This window comes from Acinonyx jubatus, chromosome D3 (assembly GCF_027475565.1).
Source record: "Acinonyx jubatus isolate Ajub_Pintada_27869175 chromosome D3, VMU_Ajub_asm_v1.0, whole genome shotgun sequence".
NCBI lineage: Eukaryota > Metazoa > Chordata > Mammalia > Carnivora > Felidae > Acinonyx > Acinonyx jubatus.
This window is the reverse complement of record NC_069392.1, coordinates 20433571-20458621: the sequence shown is the minus strand read 5'-3', so window position 1 is coordinate 20458621 and position 25051 is coordinate 20433571. Positions and strand designations below refer to the sequence as shown.

Genomic DNA, 25051 nt, shown 5'->3' with positions numbered 1-25051 from the left:
GGGGGTGGGGGAAGGTGTTGGGGGGAAGTGTTTACAGCCTATCAGCTTGCCTTATGCTCCCTCATCACATGATGCTTCTGTCAACAATACCAATTAGTGCAACTATTTATTTCGCACTGAAATGGAGGACTGAAACACAATGCAGTTTATGTGACAGTGGGTAAAAACTCTTATTTTAATACATAATACATGGGAAACTAACAATGAATGTATAACCTAAATCACATACCGATGAAGTGATACAATGTTTGCACTATTTTCTCTGGAGTGAAAACACCTTAAGTTGACATGGATGAAAATTCTTGGACCTCCCAAAGATGGGAGTTCCTCCCGGGAGTGAGACACTAAAATAATCGGATACAGTGTACTGAAATCACCATATCTAGAAATCAGACCACAGATGTATGAATAGACAGGAACCTGATTAGTTACAGAAACCAGGTTGGGCTCTCAGGATTTAAGGCCTTGGTGAGGTGTGTACTCTGCAACCAGCAGGGGGCACTGTGGTATGGCCCTGTGGTCCCCAGTCAACTGCTTACTGAGGATGATTCACTCACAGGAGCCCAGGCCTGTGTGTTGGGCACTCTGCTCCCATAGCTGTGTCCTCCCTGTCCTGACAGACTCTCCTGGGCAGGGACCCGTGTGTTGTCTCAGCAGGTGCTTCCTCCCGGAGCTCTGCCCAGTAGTGAAGCCAACCCCATCTCCCTCAGTGTGTGATGTGGGCTGAGCTTTAGCACAAGGGCTCAGGGAGGGGCTGGGCAGTCACTGGATGGAACTTATTTGCATGCACAGCCCCTTCTGTGGCAGAAAGTGGAGGAGAAAAGGAGGCCTGGGGCAGCTCAACCCACTGTGGAGACCACAGGCTGGGTGTCCATGGCCTGGACTCCAGTCCTCCTCTTGCTCCTCTGTCAGGGCACAGGTGGAGACAGGCTTTGGGGACACAGGGAAGCCTTCTAGCTTGTGTGAGCAGTACAGCCACAAGTTTTGTGGAAATTTCCACTGTTTCTCACACCATCACCCATGAGTGTCTGTGTCTGCAGGTTCCCTGACTCAGCCACCCTCCATGTCTGCAAACCTGGGATCATCAGCCAGACTCACGTGCACCCTGAGCAGTGGCTTCAGTGTTGGCAGCTATTCTATAACTTGGTTCCAGCAGAAGCCAGGGAGCCCTCCCTGGTATCTCCTGTAGTTCTTCTCAGACTCAAATAAATACCAGGGCTCTGGGGTCCCCAGCCAATTCTCTGGATCCAAAGATGCCTCGGCCAATGCAGGAATTCTGCTCATCTCTGGGCTGCAGCCTGAGGAAGATACTATTACTGTGCTGCAGCTCGTGACAGTGGGAGCAGCTACCATTACTCACAGTGTCTCAGACAATGAAGAAGTGAGACAAAAACTCTTGATCCCACAGACCTTGTCTTTGAGCCTCAAAGCTTACACTGGCTTCAGGCCAGAGGGGAAATGACACACAAGTCTGAGCTTCCTCCATTCTCACCCAGCACTATGGGGACCTCACAGAGCACCATGTCACTGGGAGCATGAAGAGACAAGGTCTGGAAGAGACAAGGACTGTCCACCTGACAGTCACATGGACTATCCACAATAATAAGAAATGGTAACGTAAGGAAAAATTGCTGGACCTGCAGAATTAACAAGTGTACATGGGTACACATGAGCAGTATCCCCATCTGTGTGTCCCCGTGGCACCCCTTACTGCTCTTCCATGTACCATGTGCCATGTGTGACTGCAGAAGATACGGTTGGAGCTCTAGGGATAGTTGACAGAGATTATGTTTTGAAATAAGTCATAGTTTCCCACTGAGAGAAGATCTCGGGTATGAGAATGTCACTGCTCCAATAATGGACCTAGAATGGCCCTTTCTCAACCTCTTGGGTTATAACATGAGTATAACTACTGTCAGAAAGATCACTGTGTTTGGTGTGCTGAGAGGTATCATAGTGGCTGGAGTATGTGTGCACTGTGGCCAGCTGAGGAACAATGTACATGTTATGCCCAGAATTCATGATCCCCAAAGACCACTAGGGAGCCGAGTCCGATGCAAAAGCAAAAGAGCCTTTATTCGAGCTAGCTCGAGCTCAATCCCCTACCTGCACCAACGCAGCAGTGAGATACTGGGGAGAGAGAGCGAGTTTCAAAAGGACAAAAGTTTTATTGGGGCCTAGGGGCAGTTGGTGAGGTAATGGCTATGGCCTCAGCCGATTGGCTGGGGAAGGGTCCGAGTCCTGTTAGGCAGGTGAGGGGGGGGGTTACTCAAGGGGAGGAGGTGTGGTCAAGGTGAAGGACACAGAACAAGATGGAGTCGGCTGGCGTAGGCCCGCCCTTTCATACACAGGGGCCTGCAGAGCTGTAGGGTGCTAGGCAGACACCTAATAAATCACTGAGCTGCCTGGAGGGGTGTTGAGCAAACTGTGTCCTCACTGTTGTAAGACTTGCCCTCACCTGGGATCCCCCATTGCCCTGTGAGCTCCGGGGTTGGGCTCCCTTACTACATTGTTTCAGACGTGGGCTGTCTATTCTCTTTTCTCTAAGGGGTCTGGTAGTACTGGAGTTGACAGACAAGGCAGAATGCATTTCCAAGGAGAAAGTGGGATCTTAGGAAAGTCTACCCAGAGAATAAGAGCTTGTAGGCAGAATCCCCACAATGGAACCTCAGGAGACTGAGCTCTATGGAGTCTCCATAATGTCCTGGAATTTCTCCTTCAGTCTGTTATGTAGTGATTCTTTGCCAGATTTTAGGAGAAGGAGATCCTGAGGTAACACAGGATCTGCCGTCTCCTCAATGCATCAAGGAACAGATGCAGTGGCACAAGACTCACAACCCATGTCTCAGTGTACTAGTTACACCGACAAAGGTCCACAATTTTTTCCCTGGAAGTCTCAGAAATGTGAGACAGAAGCCCCATAAATGTGATGATTGACATCACTTAGATGCAGCCTGAGTGGGAGATAGATGATCACTTTGGATCTGGGGGCCCCTCTTCACACCTTCCATAGTACTCTTCACCCCAGGGCAAGTGGGCCAAGACCTCTTCTCTGCTGCCCTTGTTCCACTTGTCATGCCTCTGTCACTAAGTGTCACCAGTACTAGGCACATTTAATGATTAATTGAAAGGGCGGGCCTACGCCAGCCGACTCCATCTTGTTCTGTGTCCTTCACCTTGACCACACCTCCTCCCCTTGAGTAACCCCCCCCTCACCTGCCTAACAGGACTCGACCCTTCCCCAGGACCCTTCCCCAGCCAATCGGCTGAGGCCATAGCCATTACCTCACCAACTGCCCCCAGGCCCCAATAAAACCTTTGTCCTTTTGAAACTCGCTCTCTTTCCCTGGTATCTCACCGCTGCGTCGGTGCAGGTAGGGGATTGAGCTCGAGCTAGCTCGAATAAAGGCTCTTTGCTTTTGCATCGGACTCGGCTCCCTAGTGGTCTTTGGGGATCACGAATTCTGGGCATAACATTTGGGGGCTCGGCCCGGGATCCCCAAGAACCCCGAGGGACCCCCGACCCGGAGAGCCTGACTGGCCACGGTTAGTGTCTGTTTGTTCTGTCTTTTCTGTGTGAGCTCATTTCTGGAATTCTGGTAGTGCCCGACGCGGTCTAAGTGGACGCACTGGAGGACCACGGGCCGGGAGTTTCGGAAGACGTTCCGATTCTCTCTTCTGGAGGGACGTGGAATCCCCTCAAAGGTCTGAGACGAGGCGGGTCGCTCCCGCTGGTCGGCGTGAGGCCGTCGTCTTTGGAGGGACGTGGAATCCCCTCATCGGTTTTGGAGGGACATGGAATCCCCTCAAAGGTCTAAGCTAGCTTGCAGTTTTGCTTCCATGGAGTTGGAAGACTTTCTAGGGGCCCTCTGTTTGTCTGTTTTTGTGTTTCTCTGTTTTGTTCTGTGGACTTACTGGACGGACGTTATGGGACAGACTCAGACTACTCCTCTAAGTATTACGATTGATCACTTTAAGGATGTGAGGGGAAGAGCTAACAACCTCAGTGTGGACGTCCGAAAGGGTCAGTTGCAGTTTTTTTGTTCTAGTGAGTGGCCAACTTTCAATGTCGGATGGCCACCAGAGGGGACCTTCGACCTCCCTACCATCCACCGAGTCAGGAGTATCATCTCTCAGCCTAAGGCGGGCCATCTTGATCAGCTCCCTTACATTATCACTTGGCAGGACCTTGTAGAAGACCCACCCTCTTGGCTTAAGCCCTTCCTAACCCTGCTCCCTCCGGAGCCAAAACCCATTCTTGCTTTGCAGGAGACAGAGAAGAGGAAAAGTCTTACCCAGCCTTCAGCACCCCTCTACCCTGTCCTACAGGGGGGTACTGAAGAAGAATTAATTTTTCCTCCCCCGTATAACCCCTCTAGGATGCCGGAAGAACACCATCCTCCCCCTCGGGGGGAGGCAGACGCTGTTCCGAGAGCGGGAGGCGGAAACGCTCCAGGGGGAAGCCCGCCCTTTACCAGACAAAGGGCTCAGAGGGGGCAATCAGCCGCCGACTCCACTATTCTGCCCCTGCGAGCCACCGGACCCCCAGACGCGGAGGGGAATCAGCCCCATCACTATTGGCCTTTCGCCACTAGTGACCTCTACAATTGGAAAGCTCAGAATCCTAAGTTTTCCGAGAAACCGGCAGGGCTTATTGATTTATTAGACTCTGTTCTTTTTACCCATCAGCCCACGTGGGATGATTGCCAGCGGCTTTTGCAGGTCCTGTTCACGACTGAAGAAAGAGAAAGAATCCTCAGTGGGGCCCGAAAACTAGTTCCAGGCGCAGACGGGAATCCCACCACCAACCAGGCTCAGATAGATGCCTCCTTCCCCTTAACTCGGCCCCAGTGGGATTTCAACAGGAAAGAAGGTAAGGAGAGGCTCCGGGTCTACCGCCAGACTCTAATGGGGGGGTCTCCGAATGGCTGCTAGAAAGCCAACCAATTTGGCCAAGGTAGGAAATGTACAACAGGGAAAAGATGAATCTCCAGCTGCTTTTTTAGAACGGATCATGGAGGCATTCCGTACCTATACCCCCATGGATCCAGAGGCTCCGGAAAGCAAGGCAGCTGTTATCATGGCCTTTGTAAACCAATTGGCCAAAGACATTAGGAGAAAATTACAGAAAATAGATAGACTAGGAGAAAAAAAGTCTGCAGGACTTACTGGTGGTAGCCAAAAAGGTATATAATAACCGGGAGCCTCCTGAGGACAAGCAGGGTTTGCGCCATGGTGGCTGCCAGCAGTAAGCAGACTCGAGACCTGGCCAGAATACTACTAGCTACCACTGCTGACTTCCCCGAGGAACGAGACCGCCGTCTCCGGCAGCTGGCAGAGGACACAAGAAAAGGTAAAAGCACCAAGGGGGGGAAGCAGAGGCTGCAGAAGGATCAGTGCGCATACTGCAAGGAGATAGGGCATTGGGCCCGAGATTGTCCAAAAAGAGCTGACGGGAAGGGAAGCAAGACTGATCGAGTAAAAGTCCTACAGCTGGATGAACTAAGTGATTAGGGGAGTCAGGGTTCGGACCCTCTCCCCGAACCCAGGGTAACTCTTAAAGTGGAGGGGACCCCTATTGACTTCCTTGTCGACACCGGAGCACAACATTCGGTCCTCCGCACCCCACAAGGAAAACTAGCCAGCAAGAAGTCCTGGGTACAAGGGGCAACTGGTATGAGCCAGTATTCATGGACTACCCGAAGAACAGTAGATTTGGGAAGGGGCCGGGTATCCCACTCCTTTATGGTAATACCAGAATGCCCCTACCCGCTGTTAGGACGGGACTTACTGACCAAGATTGGAGCTCAGATAACTTTCAGACAAGGGGGGCCTCAGGTCACCGATGGCAAGGGCCACCCCATCCAGGTCCTGACCATGAAACTGGAGGATGAATACCTCCTCCACCAGGAGGCGCTCCCGAGAGAGGATAATATAGACAGATGGCTACGAGAATTCCCCTCGGTTTGGGCAGAGACAGGGGGGATGGGACTAGCCTCTCACAGGACCCCAGTCCTGGTAGAGCTCAAGCCAGGAGAGAGTCCGGTAAGGATCAAACAATACCCCATGTCTCAGGAGGCCCGGAAGGGGATCCAGCCACACATCCGGAGACGACGAAGCCTAGGGGTACTAGTTCCTTGCCAGTCTGCCTGGAACACCCCCTTACTGCTGGTCAAAAAGCCTCACACAAATGACTACCGACCGGTACAAGACCTCCGGGAAGTAAATAAGAGGGTCGTGGACATACACCCAACTGTTCCCAACCCATATACTCTCTTGAGCTCCTTGGCGCCCTCCAGGGTCTGGAATACTGTACTAGATTTAAAGGACGCCTTCTTCAGTCTGCCGCTGGCACCCCAGAGCCAACCCTTGTTCGCCTTCGAGTGGCATGATCCGGAGGAGGGCTACAGTGGGCAGCTCACCTGGACACGGCTACCTCAGGGATTCAAAAATTCACCCACCATCTTCGACGAGGCACTACACGAGGACCTGGTATTTACAGACACCTTCTCTGGCTGGGTGGAGGCATACCCAACCAAGCATGAAACGGCTCAGACGGTGGCTAAGAAGCTACTAGAAGACATCTTACCCAGTATGGTTTTCCTGCCCTGGTAGGATCAGACAATGGACCAGCTTTTATCTCAGGTAACACAGGCAGTAGCCAAGGCGGTGGGGGCAAACTGGAAATTACATTATGCTTATAGGCCCAGAGCTCAGGACAGGTAGAAAGAATGAATAGAACCCTAAAAGAGACCCTTACCAAATTAACCATGGAGACTGGCGGGGACTCTCCTACCGTACGCCCTTTACCGGGTTAGAAACACTCCTTACACTCTGGGTTTTACTCCCTACGAGATCATGTTTGGCAGGCCACCCCCTGTTATTCCCAGCCTTCGAGCTGAACTTATTGCTGAGTTTAAAGATCAAGAACTTTTTCTTTCCTTGAGCGGGCTCCAGAGGGCGCACGAGGACATTTGGCCACGCCTCCGTGCCATCTACGAGGCTGGCCCGATCCCGACACCTCATCAGTACAGGCCAGGAGACTGGGTCTACGTCAAGAGGCACCACCGAGAGACTCTCGAGCCGCGCTGGAAGGGACCCTACATCGTGGTGTTGACAACCCCCACCGCTCTCAAGGTAGACGGCATCGCGACCTGGGTCCATCACACCCACGCTCAGCCAGCGGACCCCTCCTCGATCCGGAAGGACGTTGTCACGCGATGGGCCATCAGTCGGGACCAACACAACCCGCTCAAGCTCAAGCTACAGCGCATTTGACCTACCTAATATTGGTAACTCTGTTAACTCTGCTTGTCATTGCTCATGCTGCCGGGAGTCCCCACACCCCCCAAAACATCACCTGGCAGATCATAGACACCAGCTCGGGGACAATACTTAATCAGACGTCCCAGAGCCACCCCAGGGACACTTGGTTCCCAGAACTTTGCGTAAACCTCCAAACTCTGTTCCCCTTGTCACCATAAATGCAGCCGGTCCCATGATTGGGTCCCTAAGCTACATGACAAGGGGGGAATGAAAGGGCAGGCCTACGCCAGCAGACTCCATCTTGTTCTGTGTCCTTCACCTTGACCACACCTCCTCCCCTTGAGTAACCCCCCCCTCACCTGCCTAACAGGACTCGACCCTTCCCCAGGACCCTTCCCCAGCCAATCGGCTGAGGCCATAGCCATTACCTCACCAACTGCCCCCAGGCCCCAATAAAACCTTTGTCCTTTTGAAACTCTCTCTCTTTCCCTGGTATCTCACCGCTGCGTCGGTGCAGGTAGGGGATTGAGCTCGAACTAGCTCGAATAAAGGCTCTTTGCTTTTGCATCGGACTCGGCTCCCTAGTGGTCTTTGGGGATCACGAATTCTGGGCATAACAAATCACTCATTGGGGAGATCTCTGCATTAACTTCCTCCCTGACTGACCTATCTGAGGCTACAATATCCATTTGGATCTTAAGTATGACCATTTCTTGTTTCCCCTTAAAGATAACTCGTGACCATTGATTTTACTTCTTTTAATTGCATTTTCTAATACTTGTAGAGTAATGTTGAATGATAACAGAAGTAATGATCACCTTTGCCTCTTCCTGAACTTTGTGGGAATGATCCTGTTCACTACTCCATGAACTCAGATGCTGACCTCAGGACTACATCACAAGTATGAGACACAGAGTGTGTATTACCACATTATAAATGTATCTGTTTGAATTTTTCTGTGGTTTTTATTAAGATTTAGTGTTAAATTTTCTCAAGGGCTCTTTCAAGATCAGTTGGGACAATAGAGCATATCTTTTGATATAATAATATGGTGTGGAATATTAAAATATTTCTCAATATGGAACCTGACTTATACCTTTGGAATTAGTCACACTGGTAATGGTGTGTCAATTTATTATTATGGTATGACTGAAACAGGGTGATGTCGAAAAAAAACCACCAGATGCTGAATAGAAGTGAGGCAAGATTTTATTCACGTCTGGGCCAAACCTGATCTCCTGATCTTAAGGAGAAAAGTGCAGAGAATGGCCCCGAACAAAGGTATCAGTGAGCTTATAGGGATTTTAGCAAGTCAGAATACGTCATTATTTAGAATTAACCAATTACAATTTACAACATTTCATGGTAGCCAATTATACTGTGACACACAGACATTAGTTTTGGCAGGAACCTATCAATTTAAAGGTCTTTACCCTAAGAGGGTTTAAAATGACCAATCATAGTTAGACACCTAAGATGCCGTGGGGCAGCAAGTACATGATGATATGCCCCGATTCGAGAGACCCCCCGAAAACAAACCACTAGAGTCCAGAGCCAAAGCCAAGCGGCAAGGGTCGGTTCGAACCTGGTCGCCGGTGACGCAAGAGGCCCCGAGCAAGAATCTTACAGCTTCTTTTATAGACAGGCACAAACAAGTTAGGGATTTTTTTTTGAGGTTACAGAGTTGTTATAGGCTGACATTTAAATTTGAACGCTCAGCAGAACTTGATTGGTTCCCGCCTTTATTTCAAACCATTCAGCAGAACTTGATTGGTTCCCGCCTTTATGTCAGACTACGACCGGGCACGCCCTGGCTGGTTTCGGGAACGGCGGGGGAAGGGAAAGATTTTTCTCTGCAGTTGTGAGTACACCTGGTAACTTTTCTCTTAGCCTCTCAATGACTTTTTACATGTTGGTCTTGCCTGGGCCAGATCTTGGTAGAAGGGGTGGGGGAGCGTTTTGCATCCTAAGTTAATCTATTTAGCAAGCAGGCGAGGTCACAGAAGTGAGATAGGGCGGTTAGTAATTTCTGATAACCCTAATAAGGGAACTACATAAGCCTTTTATCTCAATTATTCATGAAAGGTGAGTTTAAGCCAAACTTATATACAATAAGCTTTCTGATATCTTATAAGTTGACCTATTACAATGACAATATCTTTTAATATTTTATTTATAATATTTATAACAATATTTAATGTTATTGGTCTGTAATTTTCCATTTCATGAAATTTATTTGGAAGGTGGATTTATCACTGTTATAGCTCTTTTGTTTATTTTTGTTACAGCCTTTTTATTTATTTATTTAATTTTTTTAATATGAAATTTATTGTCAAATTGGTTTCCATACAACACCCAGTGCTCATCCCAACAGGTGCCCTCCTCAATGCCCATCACCCATTTTCCCCTCCCCCCCACTCCCCATCAACCCTCAGTTTATTCTCCGTATTTAAGAGTCTCTTATAGTTTGCCTCCTTCCCTCCCTGTAACTTTTTCCCCCCTTCTCCTCCCCCCCGGTCTTCTGTTGAGTTTTGCGGGATCCACATATGAGTGAAAGCATATGGTATCTGTCTTTCTCTGCCTGACTTATTTCACTTCACATAACACTCTCCAGTTCCATCCATGTTGCTACAAAAGGCCAGATTTCATTCTTTCTCATTGCCAAGTAGTATTCCAGTGTTACAGCCTTTTTTAAACAACTAAGAAATAATCCATCCTTCTAGATATTATGGAAAAATATGAAGTAAATAAAGTGGAGCCATCTGTTCTGAAGTTTTGTTAGATGTTTCCTGTGAAAATGTCCAAATCTTCTGCCTTCAGGGGAAGTGGTTGATAATAACATTTTCCACTTTCATTTTAAAATTGATCTGTTTACTCCATTTATTTCTAGTAGAGCCATTTTTTAATCTTCTTAGGAAATTATGTATTATATCTCTTTTCAATAGGAGTTCTCTTAGGATATTTTCATTTTTCCACTTAATACCGGAAAGGTGTGTTGTGGGACTTCCCTGTGGTCCCTACTCAGCTGCTCAATGAGGACCACTCAGTCAAAGGAGCTTCCCAGGGCTTCCTGATGGGGACTCAGCAGCTGTGTCCCCTCTGGCCTGGCACAGTCCCCTGAGCAAGGACCTTTATGTTGTCTCAGCAGGTGTTCCCCCCAGGGCTCTCCTTAGGGCTGAAGCCAACCTCCATCTTCCTGAATGTGTGGTGTAAGCTGAGCTCCAGGACCTGGGGTCAGGGAGGGGCTGGGCAGTCACTGGATAGAACTCATTTGCATGGACAGCCCCTCCTGTGACAGAGGGTGGAGGAGAAAAAGAGGCCTGGGGCAGCCTAGACCACTGTGGGGACATGGGGCTGCATCACTATGGCTTAGATTCCTATCTTCCTTCTGCTCCTGTCTCACTGCACAGGTAGGGACAGTTCTCTGGGACCCAGGGAAGACTTCTCGAATAAATTAGTCCCTCTGGATCAGAGCCTGGGAAACTTTATCCTGGTCCCTGATCCATCATCCATCAGTGTCTGTGTTTGCAGTTTCCCTGTCCCAGCCTGTGCTGACCCAGCCTCCTTCCCTCTCTGCATCTCTGGGGGCAACTGTCAGACTTACCTGCACCCTGAGCAGTGGATTCAATGTCGGCAGCTACTACATAAATTGGTACCAACAGAAGCCCGGGAGCCCCCCTCAGTATCTCCTGTACTACTACTCAGACTCAAATAAGCACCAGGGCTCTGGGGTCCCCAGCTGCTTCTCTGGATCCAGAGATGCCTTGGCCAATGCAGGGCATCTCTGGGCTGCAACCTGAGGGCAAGACTGACTATAACTGTCTGACTGGACATAATTATGCTTCTCACAGTGACACAGGCAGATGAGGAAGTGAGACAAAAGGCCTTCGTCCCACAGACCTTATCTCTGAGTCTCTTTTCAGTGAGAAATTTATGTGGAGACACATTTGGGGGGCACTGTTCTGCAGAAAGATCTGTTATTAAACTGGGGAAAGAGAGACATGCATGTTTGAATGTAACGTGAGACAGCACAGGGCATCCCAGGAAGACAGGGACAGATGACCTATCAGTTCAACTGCACATGCCCCTGGGGTCTGGAGAAGATGAACAGGAGTAAATACTGCGTCTGAAACTAAACATGCCACCCATCAAACATTCATCCACACATCAGTTCCATCATCTTATTCCATAAAGTGTAACCTTGTGTCAGTACTGATGTACCCACAGCTGATTGACAATGACCCTGGTCATAGACACAGTCCCCTCTCTCTGAACAAGCTACACGTAATCTTGGACCAGATCATACACTCTCTCTGACCACACCCCCCCCCCCCCCACTCCCTCCTTTTCTCCCCTCTGCCTCGAGTCCCTCAGGCTTCAATCTCTCCCTCTGGCTCTTCAGGTCTGACCTCCGTATCCACTATCCACATGAGGATTTAGAGAAAACTGGAAGTGATCTTGCAGTTTGCAGTCTCCAATGTCCATCTCTAGGGAGGAGAATGAGCAGAAAATAGAGCTGCATGAAACCCCTCACATTCTCCTTCCTGCTCTCACTCTCAGGCTCCATTTTTTTGTTCCCAACATGCCTTGTCATTCTTAATATGAAAGTAAAGTTATTACATTTTTCTAAAAAGGATATGTTCAACTAACTTTCAGGTATTTGCACATGGAACTTACTGATTTTTACCCACTTCAGAATTAACGGATGCCCCTCCCATGGGGGGCCTTGGAGGAATACACAGACAAAGGATCACCTGCATATTTTAAGATATGTCATTGTTTTTCTTATGTTCCAGATACTGATTTCTAAGAATTTTCTGTATAGTAGATGCAGTGCAGAAACATTTTTTTCTACAGCACATAAAGTTCCAGGTTGTAGTGGTTTTGTTTTCACAAGACATGTCAGCACTGTGTTCTTCTCATTCCCTGTTCTCACCTGGGGACACAGGGAACTGTGGTGCTGGCTGTGCTGTGGTGGCAGGAAGGAGGTGCTGAACCCTGCCCTATGCTTCCTGACACCTGAAGATCCCAGAGCTGTCGCTCTTGTGTCTGCAGAGATAAAACCCTCCCAACTCAACAAGACCTGGACTTCTGAATCAGTGAATTAACAGGTCTGTTCTCAAATGAGTTTTCCTGGCCTACATAATTCTTTTCGCCGTAAAAATCTTAACATGCTTACCTTTAGGTTCAGGATCCAGGACCCTGGGTGTTATTAAAGAGAATCAGCTTCATGGGTAGATTTTCCAGAGAACCATTCCTCAGGGTGTTTACATGCCATATGAGGGACAGGGGGCCTCCTAGCCTCATTTGGGACACACACACACACACACACACACACACTCTCCTCTCTCTGAGTGAATACCGTTCTGGACTCTGCAGGTTCTAGGCTTGTCTGTTCCTCCACAAGTAAGGGTCGGCCTGTGCTCACTCAGCTGTCCTCAGTGTCACAAATTCCAAAAGGCAGAATCTGCATCAGCAGGAAACAACTGGTGACATCGAGTGTAACTGGGGTCCTGTCACAGGGCGACCAGGACGTGTTCTGAACATCTGCTCTCCTGGGACAAGGCTGATGCTCAGGAATCCCAGGTGGAGTTTCTGGACTCCAGTCAGTGCCTGAAGCTGATCAATACACTGATTCTGGGACAGCAGACCCAGTGCTGTTCCCAAGGAGGTCAAGGCCCACTGGGACACGAGATGCAACCTTCCTGTGCTGTCAGGGCTGGTTGTCACTCACTCAGTCTCCCCAGTGACACCTCCTGTCAGGCTGGACATCTGGGAAAAGTCTTCAGTTCCAACCCAGGGTCACAGTGCCTGTGACCTCAGGGACACAGTCCCCCTTACCTTCACCTCTCCTCCACTCACATGTGGGACCTTTGACAGAAATGTCTGGTGCAGATGACCTTGGGTAACAGGAATTCATTCCTCTACTCATGGATGGCTGAATGGACAATTGCTCTATCCTGAACATGCTGGTCACAAGGCACAGGGACTAGGGCTCTGCCTACCCCAGAGAAGAGTCTGACCCCAAATCCCTCCATCCTGGAAGCTCTGGGTTTGGTAATTCCATCGCTGAGATGGCTGTGAAGTCCTCAGGAACAGGCCCCTCAGGGGGTTTCATTGGGAAAAGTGGTGGGCTTTCCTTCCTGGAGGAACAGACCCTGGATCCAAAACTTGTAAGTAAAAAGAATAAATAAATAAATAAATAAATAAATAAATAAATAAGAAATCAAGCCATTTTAGTAAAAGTACATGAATTCCTACTGGAACAAGAAAAGAAGACATTCTTTCCATTGTGGTCCCACCCATGTTATTCGTCACAATTTCCATTCATGTTCTTTCTGCCGTATACACAGGTGTGGGAAAAGTGTGTTAGTGACTGTACCTGCATATTCACAATGATATGAACATTGAGATTAAATCAATTTTGAGTTAAATTCTATAAAAATATACACATATTTGATGTGCACGGTTGGCTAAGTGGCGACTAACACATTCTGTCAGAGTATCTGCTACTTTCACTCCATCTCACCTGGAATTTTCAGACAGTGGATCCTTTGGCACTGAGGTCAGTGCCACACACAGCCTCACCTGGCAGGGCTCCTGCAGACTGTGTCTGTGTGTTGGGAGAACAGATCCTAGGAGGGATTCACTGCCCACAGTGTGTGGAGAACTGTTTCAACCTGATGGAAATACTGAGAGACAACAAAGATTGTCAGGGTGTAACCCCTCTAGGAATGCACATGAAGGCTTCTACTAACAACCTGAAAAGAAGAGCTCCTGATCTCCACAGTGCTGTGGGAATCTCAGAGGAAGGAGGGCTCTGGAAACCTGGAAGTAATCACATAAGAGGAAAGACCTAGCATCTTGTGCAGAAAGGGTCATGTGTCCATGGGGACCCATCACTTCTCTGCAGTTGATCCTGATCTAAGAAGAGTTTGTGTAAGAGACACATGGACTGGCCCTAAGGTATGAGACAGTGGACAGAGGGAAGGCAGGAACTGTGTCTGGCTCTGGTTACCACATCACACAATGGTGTGTCTGAGCCTGGACACAGGGGGCAACCAGGGCATGTTTCTGAGGTGCCAAAGGTGATCAGAGCTAGGACTTACCACCTGGCACTGCCTGTGTCTTTCTCAAGACTCACAGCTGTAACCTCTCCACCCTCTGGCCCCACACAGCCCCTCCCCTGCCCACCTCCGTGACACCTTCAGACAGAGGGACCCAGGACCAGTGAGGGTCCAGAGAGCTGGGGTATCATTTGCATGGATGGGCCCTCCCTATCTCAGAGGACGAAGAAGGGACAGATTAGGGGAGTTCTGCTCAGCTGGGAGCCACAGAAGGCAGGATCAGTGATGGTGTCCACCATGGCCTGGTCCCCTCTCCTCTTCACCCTCCTCACTCACTGCACAGGTGACTGGATATGGGCACAGGGGAAGGGGTTCTGGGAGGACAGGTGGGGCCCCACATCCTCCTCTTGACTCTAGACCCTGGCATCATGTTCTCTGTGTCTCTCCCCCTTTCAGGATCCTGGGCCCAGTCTGTGCTGACTCAGCCTCCCTTGGTGTCTGGGGCTCTGGGGCAGACCGTCACTATTTCATGCACCGTCAGCGACTCCAGTTTTTGGGGTGGTGAATTTATACACTGGTACCAGCAACTCCCAGGAGCGGCCCAGAAACTTCTCATCTATGGTAACAACAATCGTCCTTCTGGGGTCCCCAGTCGATTTTCTGGCTCCAAGTCTGGCAACTCCCACTCTCTGACCATCACTGGGCTCCAGCCTGAAGATGAGGCTGATTATTACTGCCAATACTTTGATGACAGAGTCATTACACAATGCTGCAGGCCTGTGGGGAAGTGAGACAAAATCCTGTTGTCCCGACAGCGATGGACTTCCTGTGAGCAGCCCCAAATCTTCAGCCGACTCAACTGTTCCCTTCATTTGTTTTGCCTGAACTGTGGTCTAAGAGCCATCTCAGGGTACTTTATCCACAAAATCTTATCACTTTTTAAAAATTCTGCCCCCTAAGCCTGTCTCTGGCAGCAGTAGATCGTGTGATTCTTCTCAAATCCAGCTGAAATACCTGGGTGTCAGTGGAAGGCTGCCCAGGGGACAGAGTCCATGGTGAGTCAGAGAAGAACCAGGGACACAGAATCCAGCCATATCTGGGTCAGGACACACCCACAGTGTACTGTATGTGTCCTGATACTAACAGCTCCCATGAAGGGGACCCCAAATCTTCATCTATTGTGATGATTAGACCCTCTGAAGACCCTGATCTGTCCTCTGGCTCCATGTTTAGCAACTCTGGCTCCATGACCATCACTGGGCTGAGAACTGAGGACGAGGCTGCTCCTTACTGACCATCTTGTGACAGCATCTCAGGGCTCACACAGAGCCCCAGGCTCATGGGAACTAAGGTCAAACCCCTTTGTCATCTGCTGGGAGGCAGAGGCCCCACCAGCTGCTCGGCCTCATCTTAAGGCTTCTGCTTCTGCTGCTCCTGTTGCTGCCACCATGGGCCCAGGTCCCTCCGGGGGCATCACCTGGGAGTGAAGGCTTCTCCTTCCCTTCTGTTCCCAACGTCACTCACAGCATCCCCTTCCTAGACAAAAGATCTCAAAGGACACAGAAATGCCATCTCTCCCATAAGGTTGGGAGACAGAATCTCTTTGCACTGAAGTTCATGGATTCTGGGTGTCAGGTCCAACTGTGCTCAATTCCCACCCTAATGCTGAGGAATCCTGCATCTCAGTCCTTGGTCATTTACCTACCTCTAGAAGATTCCAGAGCTGCGGCATCCTCTCTTTAGTTCTCAATGTTGTTTGTACTCCTTGGGGAGATTTCTTCTGCCACTGCTGCACCAGCCCTGGAGTATCTATCACTGAATTGTATCTTTGATTCTTTTGGAAGGACTACATGTCCACTCCCATCAAAGCTAAGATCCATTTAGCAAGTGACTTTTCTTGTCTCATTGCATGGTCTAATACTTGCAGAAGGAGGCTGAGTAATAATGGAGTTAAAGGTCACATTTGCCTGTTTCTGATCTTGTGGAATATTCTTGCCCTGCACCCCATTAGCTAAGGTGCTGGCTGTGACAGTAACTACATGTGTGTGGGAAAGAATGTGTCACCATACTGCAAATGTATTTGACTATTTCTATTTATGTGTTTTTTTAAATAAGAGATTCATTTTAGATTGGTAAAGTCTCCTCCAAATTCTACTGAGGAAATAAAATTGTATCTACTCATCTATTAATATAATGTCTCTATTAAAAGATCTATCAATATTGAACCCAACTGTATATCTGGAATAAATCACATATGACCCTGGTATATCCATATATTAACGTAATACTGGAATCTCTTTGTTGGTATTTAATTTAGAATATTTACATCAATATTTCATAATATTAGTCTGTAATTTTCTTTGTATTTTATTTATCAAGTGTAGTTTTTACTATTATACATGCTTTCTACCAAATTTCATTTTCCTAGCTTTTCAATGTTTTGAAAAAATATATACTATGAAGCCAAGAAATGGAATCACCTGATCTCAGAAGGCCTGTTTGTTTTTTCTGTGAAACTAACTGGAGCTTATGTCATTTTGTAGAATAGCTCCACAATAATGTTTCACTTTTTTCCCTCAGAAATTGATCTGATTATCCATTGCTTTCTGGTAGAATTTTTTTTATATTGCTAGGAAATTTTCCTTTTTATCTATTATTAATAGGTGTGAACAGTAAGATTCTTTTTTCATTTTGTCATCTCTTATTTTGTATGTATATACATTATCCATTTTCATTCAAAAGTTTATAATTGCTTGAACTACTCTGTCATTTACAAACAAGATTTTGATGTGCCAATTAGATACAGTTCTTCTATGACCCCCCCCCCCCCCCCCGCCTTTTTAAAGTAAGCATCACACTCAGCACAGAGCCCAGTGTGGGGCTTGAACTCACAATCCTGAGATCAAGACCTGAACTGAGATCAAGAGTCAGATACTTAAGTGACTAAGACACCCAGGTGTTCCAATGATCTCTTTGTTGTACTGTTTCATTTATTATCATGGGAAGTTGGTTTCTTATTTGTCTTTTGCATTTCCTCATGCCTGCTAGAAATTTAAATTGTTCCTCTTTTTTTTCTTTGCTATATGATTTTCACAGAGCTCTTACTCTCTTTTTTATTGAATAGACTTTAATTTTAAGAGAAGTTTTAGATTTATAGTGAATTTGAGTGCAACTTGCAGAGATTTTCCAAAGTTCATGACAAACAATGTTCTTTTGTTGTCACTCAAAGGGCACTTTCCCAACTTCTGAGATTCTACTCAGTCTCAAGTAACCAGAGGGTTCTTGGATCCTAAGTGTTTCTGAAGGACCAAAGATGCCTTGATGAACTCGGGATATTTGCTAAATTGTGGCCTTTGTGTTGGACCTGAAAATGGCCAATACTCTCAGATACGGGTTGACAGTGTTACCTCACACATTGAGCTCCAGGTCAGTGCGAAGGGGAGGCAAATCCCTCTGCTTGTGATGCCTGGGCTGTCACTAGGTCTTACTTGCTTGTGACAAAAGCCAGCATCATGTGATAACACCAGCTATTGGTGCCCCACATGCAGATGCCACTTAGAGAATTTCTGCCGTATCGCTAATAGGATAGTAGAGACTTTTCATCTCTACGTGGCAACAGTTTTCATGTTCAGGACATAAAATCACAACAGGGTAACAACATGAGATAATTTGGACTTTTAGCTGGCACAGATTTATTCACCAAAATGATTCTGCGTGGCCAATTATAGTTAAGAAGTGTTAATCAGGAATTCTGTAGTAAATGTCCTACAAACCCAAAATATAATAATTTTTTGAATATTTAACAAAAATATAATTCATGAATTTGTGAGACAAGCATGCAGAATCCCCCAATGGAGAGTGAAAACCACGACCTAGTAAGAGTAGGGACCACTGATATGTCTGGAGACGTGGCAGGAGTAAGGTGAGAGATGAGGTAGGACAACTGGGAATTCCTCTAGGCTATGGGGACCCCACAGAGAGAAGACCTGGGGAATCACTGGTTCCAACACCCAGTCTTCCTACTGGAGATGTAGGAAAAGCTATCAGAAGCGGGTCACCGCTTAGAGGGCCAGCTGTTGTCTCCATACATGTTGTGATGCTCTGGCCACCAGAGGGCGCTGTGGCTCGACAGCAGAGTGGACACTGATGCCCACCCCCCTCCCACGTGGGAAAACCCGAGACTGCTCCAGTACAGGCAAGCATCACCCCCCCCCCCCCCCACCTATGTGTGACTCTCCTACACTGTGACCCCTCTAACGCCATGGAGAAACTGGATGATAAATGTCCTCCCTCAGTCCACACGGAGTTGAGATCATGTCTTCTCTCACCCTGTAACTAGAAGCATCACCCAGCCCAGAGTGATGTGGGGGCTGTACATGGGGAGTGACAGCACTGTATTTTCATGAATAACTCTATTCTCAAGATTGAGGGGGAGGAGGGAGCAAGGCTCAGTATCCCCATTCGCCCTCACAAAGCTGTGCTGTCATGTTTCCTACGCGGTCCTATGTTAATTTGCACCACACAATCTATGTCAGATTACTGCCTGCTGCCCAAGTACAGCTCGGAGAGGAGTCCCTGCCTTCACCTGCAGGAGATGACACCTCACTCCATGCGGGATTACAGAACTGCCACCTGCTCTTACTCTGAAGGCAGAAGTCACAGCAGTAGAAATGTCAGCACTATAAAGGCCCCTGGCCAAATGACCAAATACCAGGGATCCCATGAGGGGCAGGGCTCTTCTGATGGGAAGAAGGTCTGAGGGGGATTCTGAGAGGAGGTAAGAGGTGCATTTCCCCAAACTGGAGCACACAATGTGGGTGACAGATGACAGTGCCTGGGCTCACTGGGGCTTCTCCGAGCTGAGAATGGCCTGAGCTATGACTGGATCACTCTTCCCACGGGTTTTCTGTGTCCATCCAGCATCCTCACACCCTCAGCCATTCATTCCACCACATTCTTCAGGTTCCTTAGAGAGCTCGTCTGTGGAGAGGCAGGGGTTTTGAGTGGGGAACCCACAATGAACTGGGAAGATGGGGGCCTTTTTCTCTGCCTCAGATTCTCCTCTCTCCCCCTGCTCTTCCTTGTTTCACCTTCTCTCCTCTCCAGGGCACCTTCAGACATTTGAGCTCCTCCCCATCAGGGTAATTTATTCCTCCCCACGTTATTACACCTGTCATTCTCAGAGGACAGGGAAAAAAATCCCACCCTCACTGGGGATTCTGCAAAAGAATCTTCCCCTTTTATTCACCTGCCACAGGTACAGCCCTTCCCTGAACCACATTTCTCTATGTGCCTCCTGATAATCTGCTCCTTATTTCTGTTTTCACGTCTGCTTCTCCTAACTGCCTTTGTCCAAGACCAGAAACAGAGAAGGGACACATATATGGAATAGATGTATGGAAATAAACAACTACACCATAGAAAAAAAATGCATTATCCTAGGGGAGCCAATGTTCTGTTTAAGGTTCATGTGTCTTCCCAAGCTTCCTCATTCAGTTCCTTCGTCACATGGGAAACTCAGAGGTGGGCCAGACACACATATGGGAGAGGACTGATGGCCTTTGGCAACTTTCTCCCCTAAGGTTTCACTTAGGTGGTTCCAATACCCCTCAATATGAATTATCCTCTGGTCAACATCCCTGAACTTTTGTCTGTGCACATGTCACATCCTACTGATGCCTTTACCATGTGTTATTTTAGATGGTAACAAACATTTCAAGTACCTTCCTGCATTTGAAAATTGTACAGTTTTTTAATCTCTTGCTCTTACTAAGGGAGATAAATACCCAAGTTACTGTAAATTGTACAAATGTAATTGAAAATGTTTCAGTAATGGAGCATAGGAAGCAACAAAATAAAAATATATATATATTGAGGAGTAATTTATAGTCAGAAACTTACAGGTTAATATCTGCACAATTCAGGTGTAAATTTGAAAGATGGCATAAATCAGTGGAGGGGGGTACATTTCTTTTGTGTCCAACTTCTAATAATCCAACAGACCGAGGTAGATGTCAAAGCTTCAGGGATTCTTTTTTGGTGTCATTGACCTTCTTTAAGAAGGAGGAATTGGGGTTCAGTGAAGAGTTCAGGGAAATGCTGGAGGGTGGAAGAGGGAGTGAGAACTGGTCAACTAGCAGAGAGGGGCTGTGTGAGCAGAGGGTCTGTTGTCCTCTCCCCGGGGCCAACCCTGAGGAAGCAGGGAGCTGGAGAGCCTTCTTCTCAGTCCTGGCAGAACCATTGAGTCAGGAACACAGAGACGGCTCCTCCCTGACCCTTCATACTACTCCCTCACCTGCACCCATCAGAGAATACTTGGTGCTTTTAAAATATGTGTTTCATGAATAATTACATACGTTCTGGAACATATAAATGAATTATTTCTCCAACTAAAAAAAAAAAGCTTTATACTTTTCTGTTTCTCCCATAAAAAGTGGAGGCAGCACAGGTTCCTTAGTTCTTAAGCCCATCCTGTGCTCAGAGTCTACCCTGTGAGATTGCTCATTTCATGGTCATGGAGGCAGAGCTTCCCTCTCATACTCCCTCCTGCTTCATTACTTGTTCCTACTCCTCCAAAATACGGAAACAGGCTCTATCATCAACCCTAGCCTGAATCTATCTAGTATCTCCTACAGGAGTTCACGTAGTGATTCCCTGCAATCATCAGGTGGTTTTCTCTATGCCAACAGTGAAGAAGCCAGAAGGATATTGAGAAAACAATTCCATTAAGACAGCATCGAAAAGAACAAAATTTATTTTTTTAAGTTTTTATTTACTTACTTTGAGAGTGGGGGTGGGGCAGGAAGAGAGGGAGAGAGAGAAAATCTCAAGCAGGCTCCGGACTTCCAGCGAAGAGCCTGATGTGGGGCTCAAACTCACAAACCGTGAGAGCACAACCTGAGCCAAACCAAGAGCCAGACTCTCAATGGACTGAGCCCTACCCGCCACATAAAAAGAGAACAAAGCATTCGGGAGTGAACTTAACCAAGTAGGCAAAAAGTTTGTAAATTGAAAACTACAACAAAACATTGCTGAAAAAAATTAAGGAAGATTTAAAGAAGAGAACAGATGCCACTCCATGGATTGACTGGATGACTTAATATTGTGAAGGTACAATCAATAGCTCTCAAGTCCACGTACACATTCAGTGCCATCCGGCCATGTGCTCACTGCCCCCAGTTTAATCCCATAATGTTGGGATAAATGCCAGTTCTTTGGAACTAAATCTTAGACACCCAACCATAACATATTCCATGGAGCTTTTACCAAAAAATCTTGGTTAGTGCCCAATGCATGTAGTGTAATAGGTCATGAGAGTTTTCAGTGCAGGAGAGGAGGAAGAACCTCTCAGAAAGGTGAGAGCTCCATTTATAGTAATGTTCTTTTTATGTCAGTCTTCATACTGAGTAAAATAGCAAAACTAGACTACAACTATATTAACCATATCAAAGAGTGAAATGAACTATCGTGAGACTTTTAATCATCTTGTAGCCCTGCAGCTTTCCTTCCAGTCTCCTGAGTCAGATTGTGCTGATGCTGCCACCCACACCATCTGGATTTCATTAAATAAAGACAGAATAGAAGTTGTATTTATTATAAATGAATGTGATATATATTTACCATAAAAGCATTATATATAATGATTTTATACATAAATATATATTACATATGTGCCATCTGCTATACTATTGTAGGGTTTATTGATATATTGTAATTTAATACATAGCATATATAACATGAAATACTGCATTGTATTTATTAATATTCTGTTACATAATATATGTACACACGTTACATGTTGCAATTTATATATATTATATAAATTAAATAATATCTGTATATCATATATACATTATAAATGTTATATATTTCATATATACTTTTTATATGTATGATATCATATACATTTTGATATGGTATGTATCACATATACATTTTACATAATACATATGTTATAAATTACAGATGCTAGAGACAGCTGGGCATGGGAATGTAGTGTAAACTCATTTTCTGATTCTATGAAAACAATAAAACCCAAATCAACAGGAACAGCATCCAATGAACACAGCTGATAGGTACATGTAGAATCCACGTTATATAGGGAAGCATTCACCCTGACCCCAGAGAGGATCCGGGCTGAGACTGGGCAACTGAAACCTCTTGTTGATGAGAACAGAGGGTGTGGGAGAGCAGATAGGAAGACACACTGAGTCCTATGTTAGAGGCCCTGATCAGAGAGAGAGCTTGTGAGCTTCCAGAAATATGGCACTGACACACTGTGGGAGAGGAATATGAAGTCATGGACCCACTGAAATGATACCTTACCCCCAGTGAGCAGTTTGCATCAGTCTGGTGCTTCAGAGATGAAATGCACAACCCAGAGATAGTTCTTCCCTGGGCCAGGGGCTCCCTTCTTTAGGGTTGGCTCAGGGCTCCCTTCAGAAGTCAGGGATCCAGGCTGATGACTGAGACTTCTCGGTTTCCTCACTATGAAATATACACTGAATGCATTAGTGTTCAAATTGTCATTATTTGGCTTATTTGTAAGAAATATGTCATTTATTTCTATACTTTATAATGACTTACAGAAACTGATATTGTGCCATTCAGATATTTCAATTATTACCAAATTCTTCCTTTTCCTCTTTTTTTTAAAAGTTTATTTATTTTGAGAGAGAGAGAGAGAGAGAGAGAGTACACGTGGGAGGGGCAGAGAGAGAAGGAGAGAGAGAATCACAAGCAGGATTCACGATGTCCGCAGAGAGCCCAACACTGGGCTTGATCTCACAAACTGAGAGATCATGACCTGAGCCAAAATCAAGAGTTGGATGCTTAACTGACTGAGCCATCCAAGCACCCCACTTTCCTTTTTTTCTTAAGTATTACAAAGCACCAACATCCATTAGAAAGCATTCATTTAAAGATATACAGATTGAGAAGGGAAAACTAAAACAGTACTATTCTTAGATGACATAAATATCTATGAAGAAAATTGAATAGAATTACCATCAAGAACGAAAGAAAGAAAGAAAGAAGAAAGAAAATCTTAGAACTAATAAAAGATTACAGCAAAGTTGTGGGACAATGATAATGTAAGATTCAAGTGCTTTCCTATAAACTATCATTGAATGAGTGGAATTTGAAATAAAAACACAATTTCACTTACATTAGCACTCCAAAAATGGAAATGCTTAGGTATAAATTGAGCAAAATACATACAAGATCTATGTAAGAAAAACCAGAAAATTCTGATGAGCCAAATCAAAGAAGAACTACATACATTGAGAAATGTTCCATGTCTGTGGATAGGAAGAGTCACTATTTTCAAGATGTGAGTGCTTCCCAATTTGATCTATAGATCAATTGTCTCCTTCTCTCTCTGTTCCTCCCCCACTTGCAGTCTGTCTCTCTCTCTCTCTCAAAAATAAACAAATATTAAAAAAGAAGTAATATATTAAAACAATGAAATGGAATCAGTAGTCAACAAACTCCCAGTAACATCCAGAACCAAAAGGCTTCATAGGCAAATTCTATCACATATTTAAAGAAGAGTTAATACTTATTCTTCTCAAACTATTCCAAAATAGAAGAGGAAGGAAAACTTCCAAATTAATTCTATCAGGCCAGAATTACCTTGATATCAAAACCAGATAAAGATACCACAGGAAAAGAGAACTACAGGCCAATATCTCTGATGGACATATGCCAATACCTCCACAAAATACTAGCAAATTCATCCAACAATACATTAAGAAAATCATTTAACATGATCCAATGGGATTTATTTATGGGATGCAAGGGCGATTTAAATTTGAAAATCCATCAATATGATACTTCACATCAATAAGAGAAAAGATAAAATACATTCGATGATTTCAATAGATGCAGAAAAAACGATTTGGTAAAGTACAATATCCATCCATGATAAAAATCCTCAACAATGTAGGTTTAGAGGGAACATGACACAACATAATAAAGGCCATATATAAAAAACCCACAGTAATCATAGTGGAGAAAAGTTGAGAGTTTTCCCCTAAGGTCAGGAACAAGACAAGGATGTCTACTCTCGCCACTTTTATTCAACCTAGTACTGGAAGCCTTAGCCACAGCAATCAGAAAGGAAAAAGAAATTGAAAGTATCCAAATTGGTAAGGAATTATATCATACTGCAAAGGACATGGTACTATATATATATATAATTCTAAAGATTCCAAAAAAAAACCTACCAGAACCAATAAATAAATTCAGTAAAGTCACAGGTTATAAAATCAATGTACAGAACTCTGTTGCATTTCTATACACTGATAATGAAGCCACAGAGAGAGAAATTAAGAAATCAGTCTCATTGACAATTGAGCCAAGAATAATAAGATACCCAAGAATAAACTTAACCGAAGGGGTGAAAGACTTTTACTATGAAAACTATGAAGGATTGATGAAAGAAATTGAAGATGACACAAGAAATGAACAAACATCCCTGTCATGGATTGGAAGAACAAATATTGTTAAAATATTTATACTACCCAAATCAATCTACAGATTTAAGGCAATTCCTATCAAAATGACAACAGCATTTTTCACAGAACTAGAACAAACAGTCCTAAAATTTATATGGAACCACAAAAGTTCCCAAATAGTGAAACAGTCTTGAAAAAGAAAACCAAAACTGGAGGTATCACCATTCGAGATTTCCATTTATATTAGAAAACTGTAGTAAT

The 25051-nt window shown here is 45.8% G+C and overlaps 1 protein-coding gene across 1 annotated transcript; it reads left to right on the top strand.

Moving 5' to 3' along the window:
* Positions 1-3159: 3159 nt before the first annotated feature.
* LOC128312338 (uncharacterized) lies at positions 3160-5416 on the top strand. The gene is made up of 2 exons (XM_053205690.1): positions 3160-4916; positions 4995-5416. Exons 1-2 carry the CDS (start codon positions 3796-3798, stop codon positions 5113-5115), a joined length of 1242 nt encoding a protein of 413 aa, XP_053061665.1. The 5' UTR covers positions 3160-3795; the 3' UTR covers positions 5116-5416.
* Positions 5417-25051: the final 19635 nt, after the last annotated feature.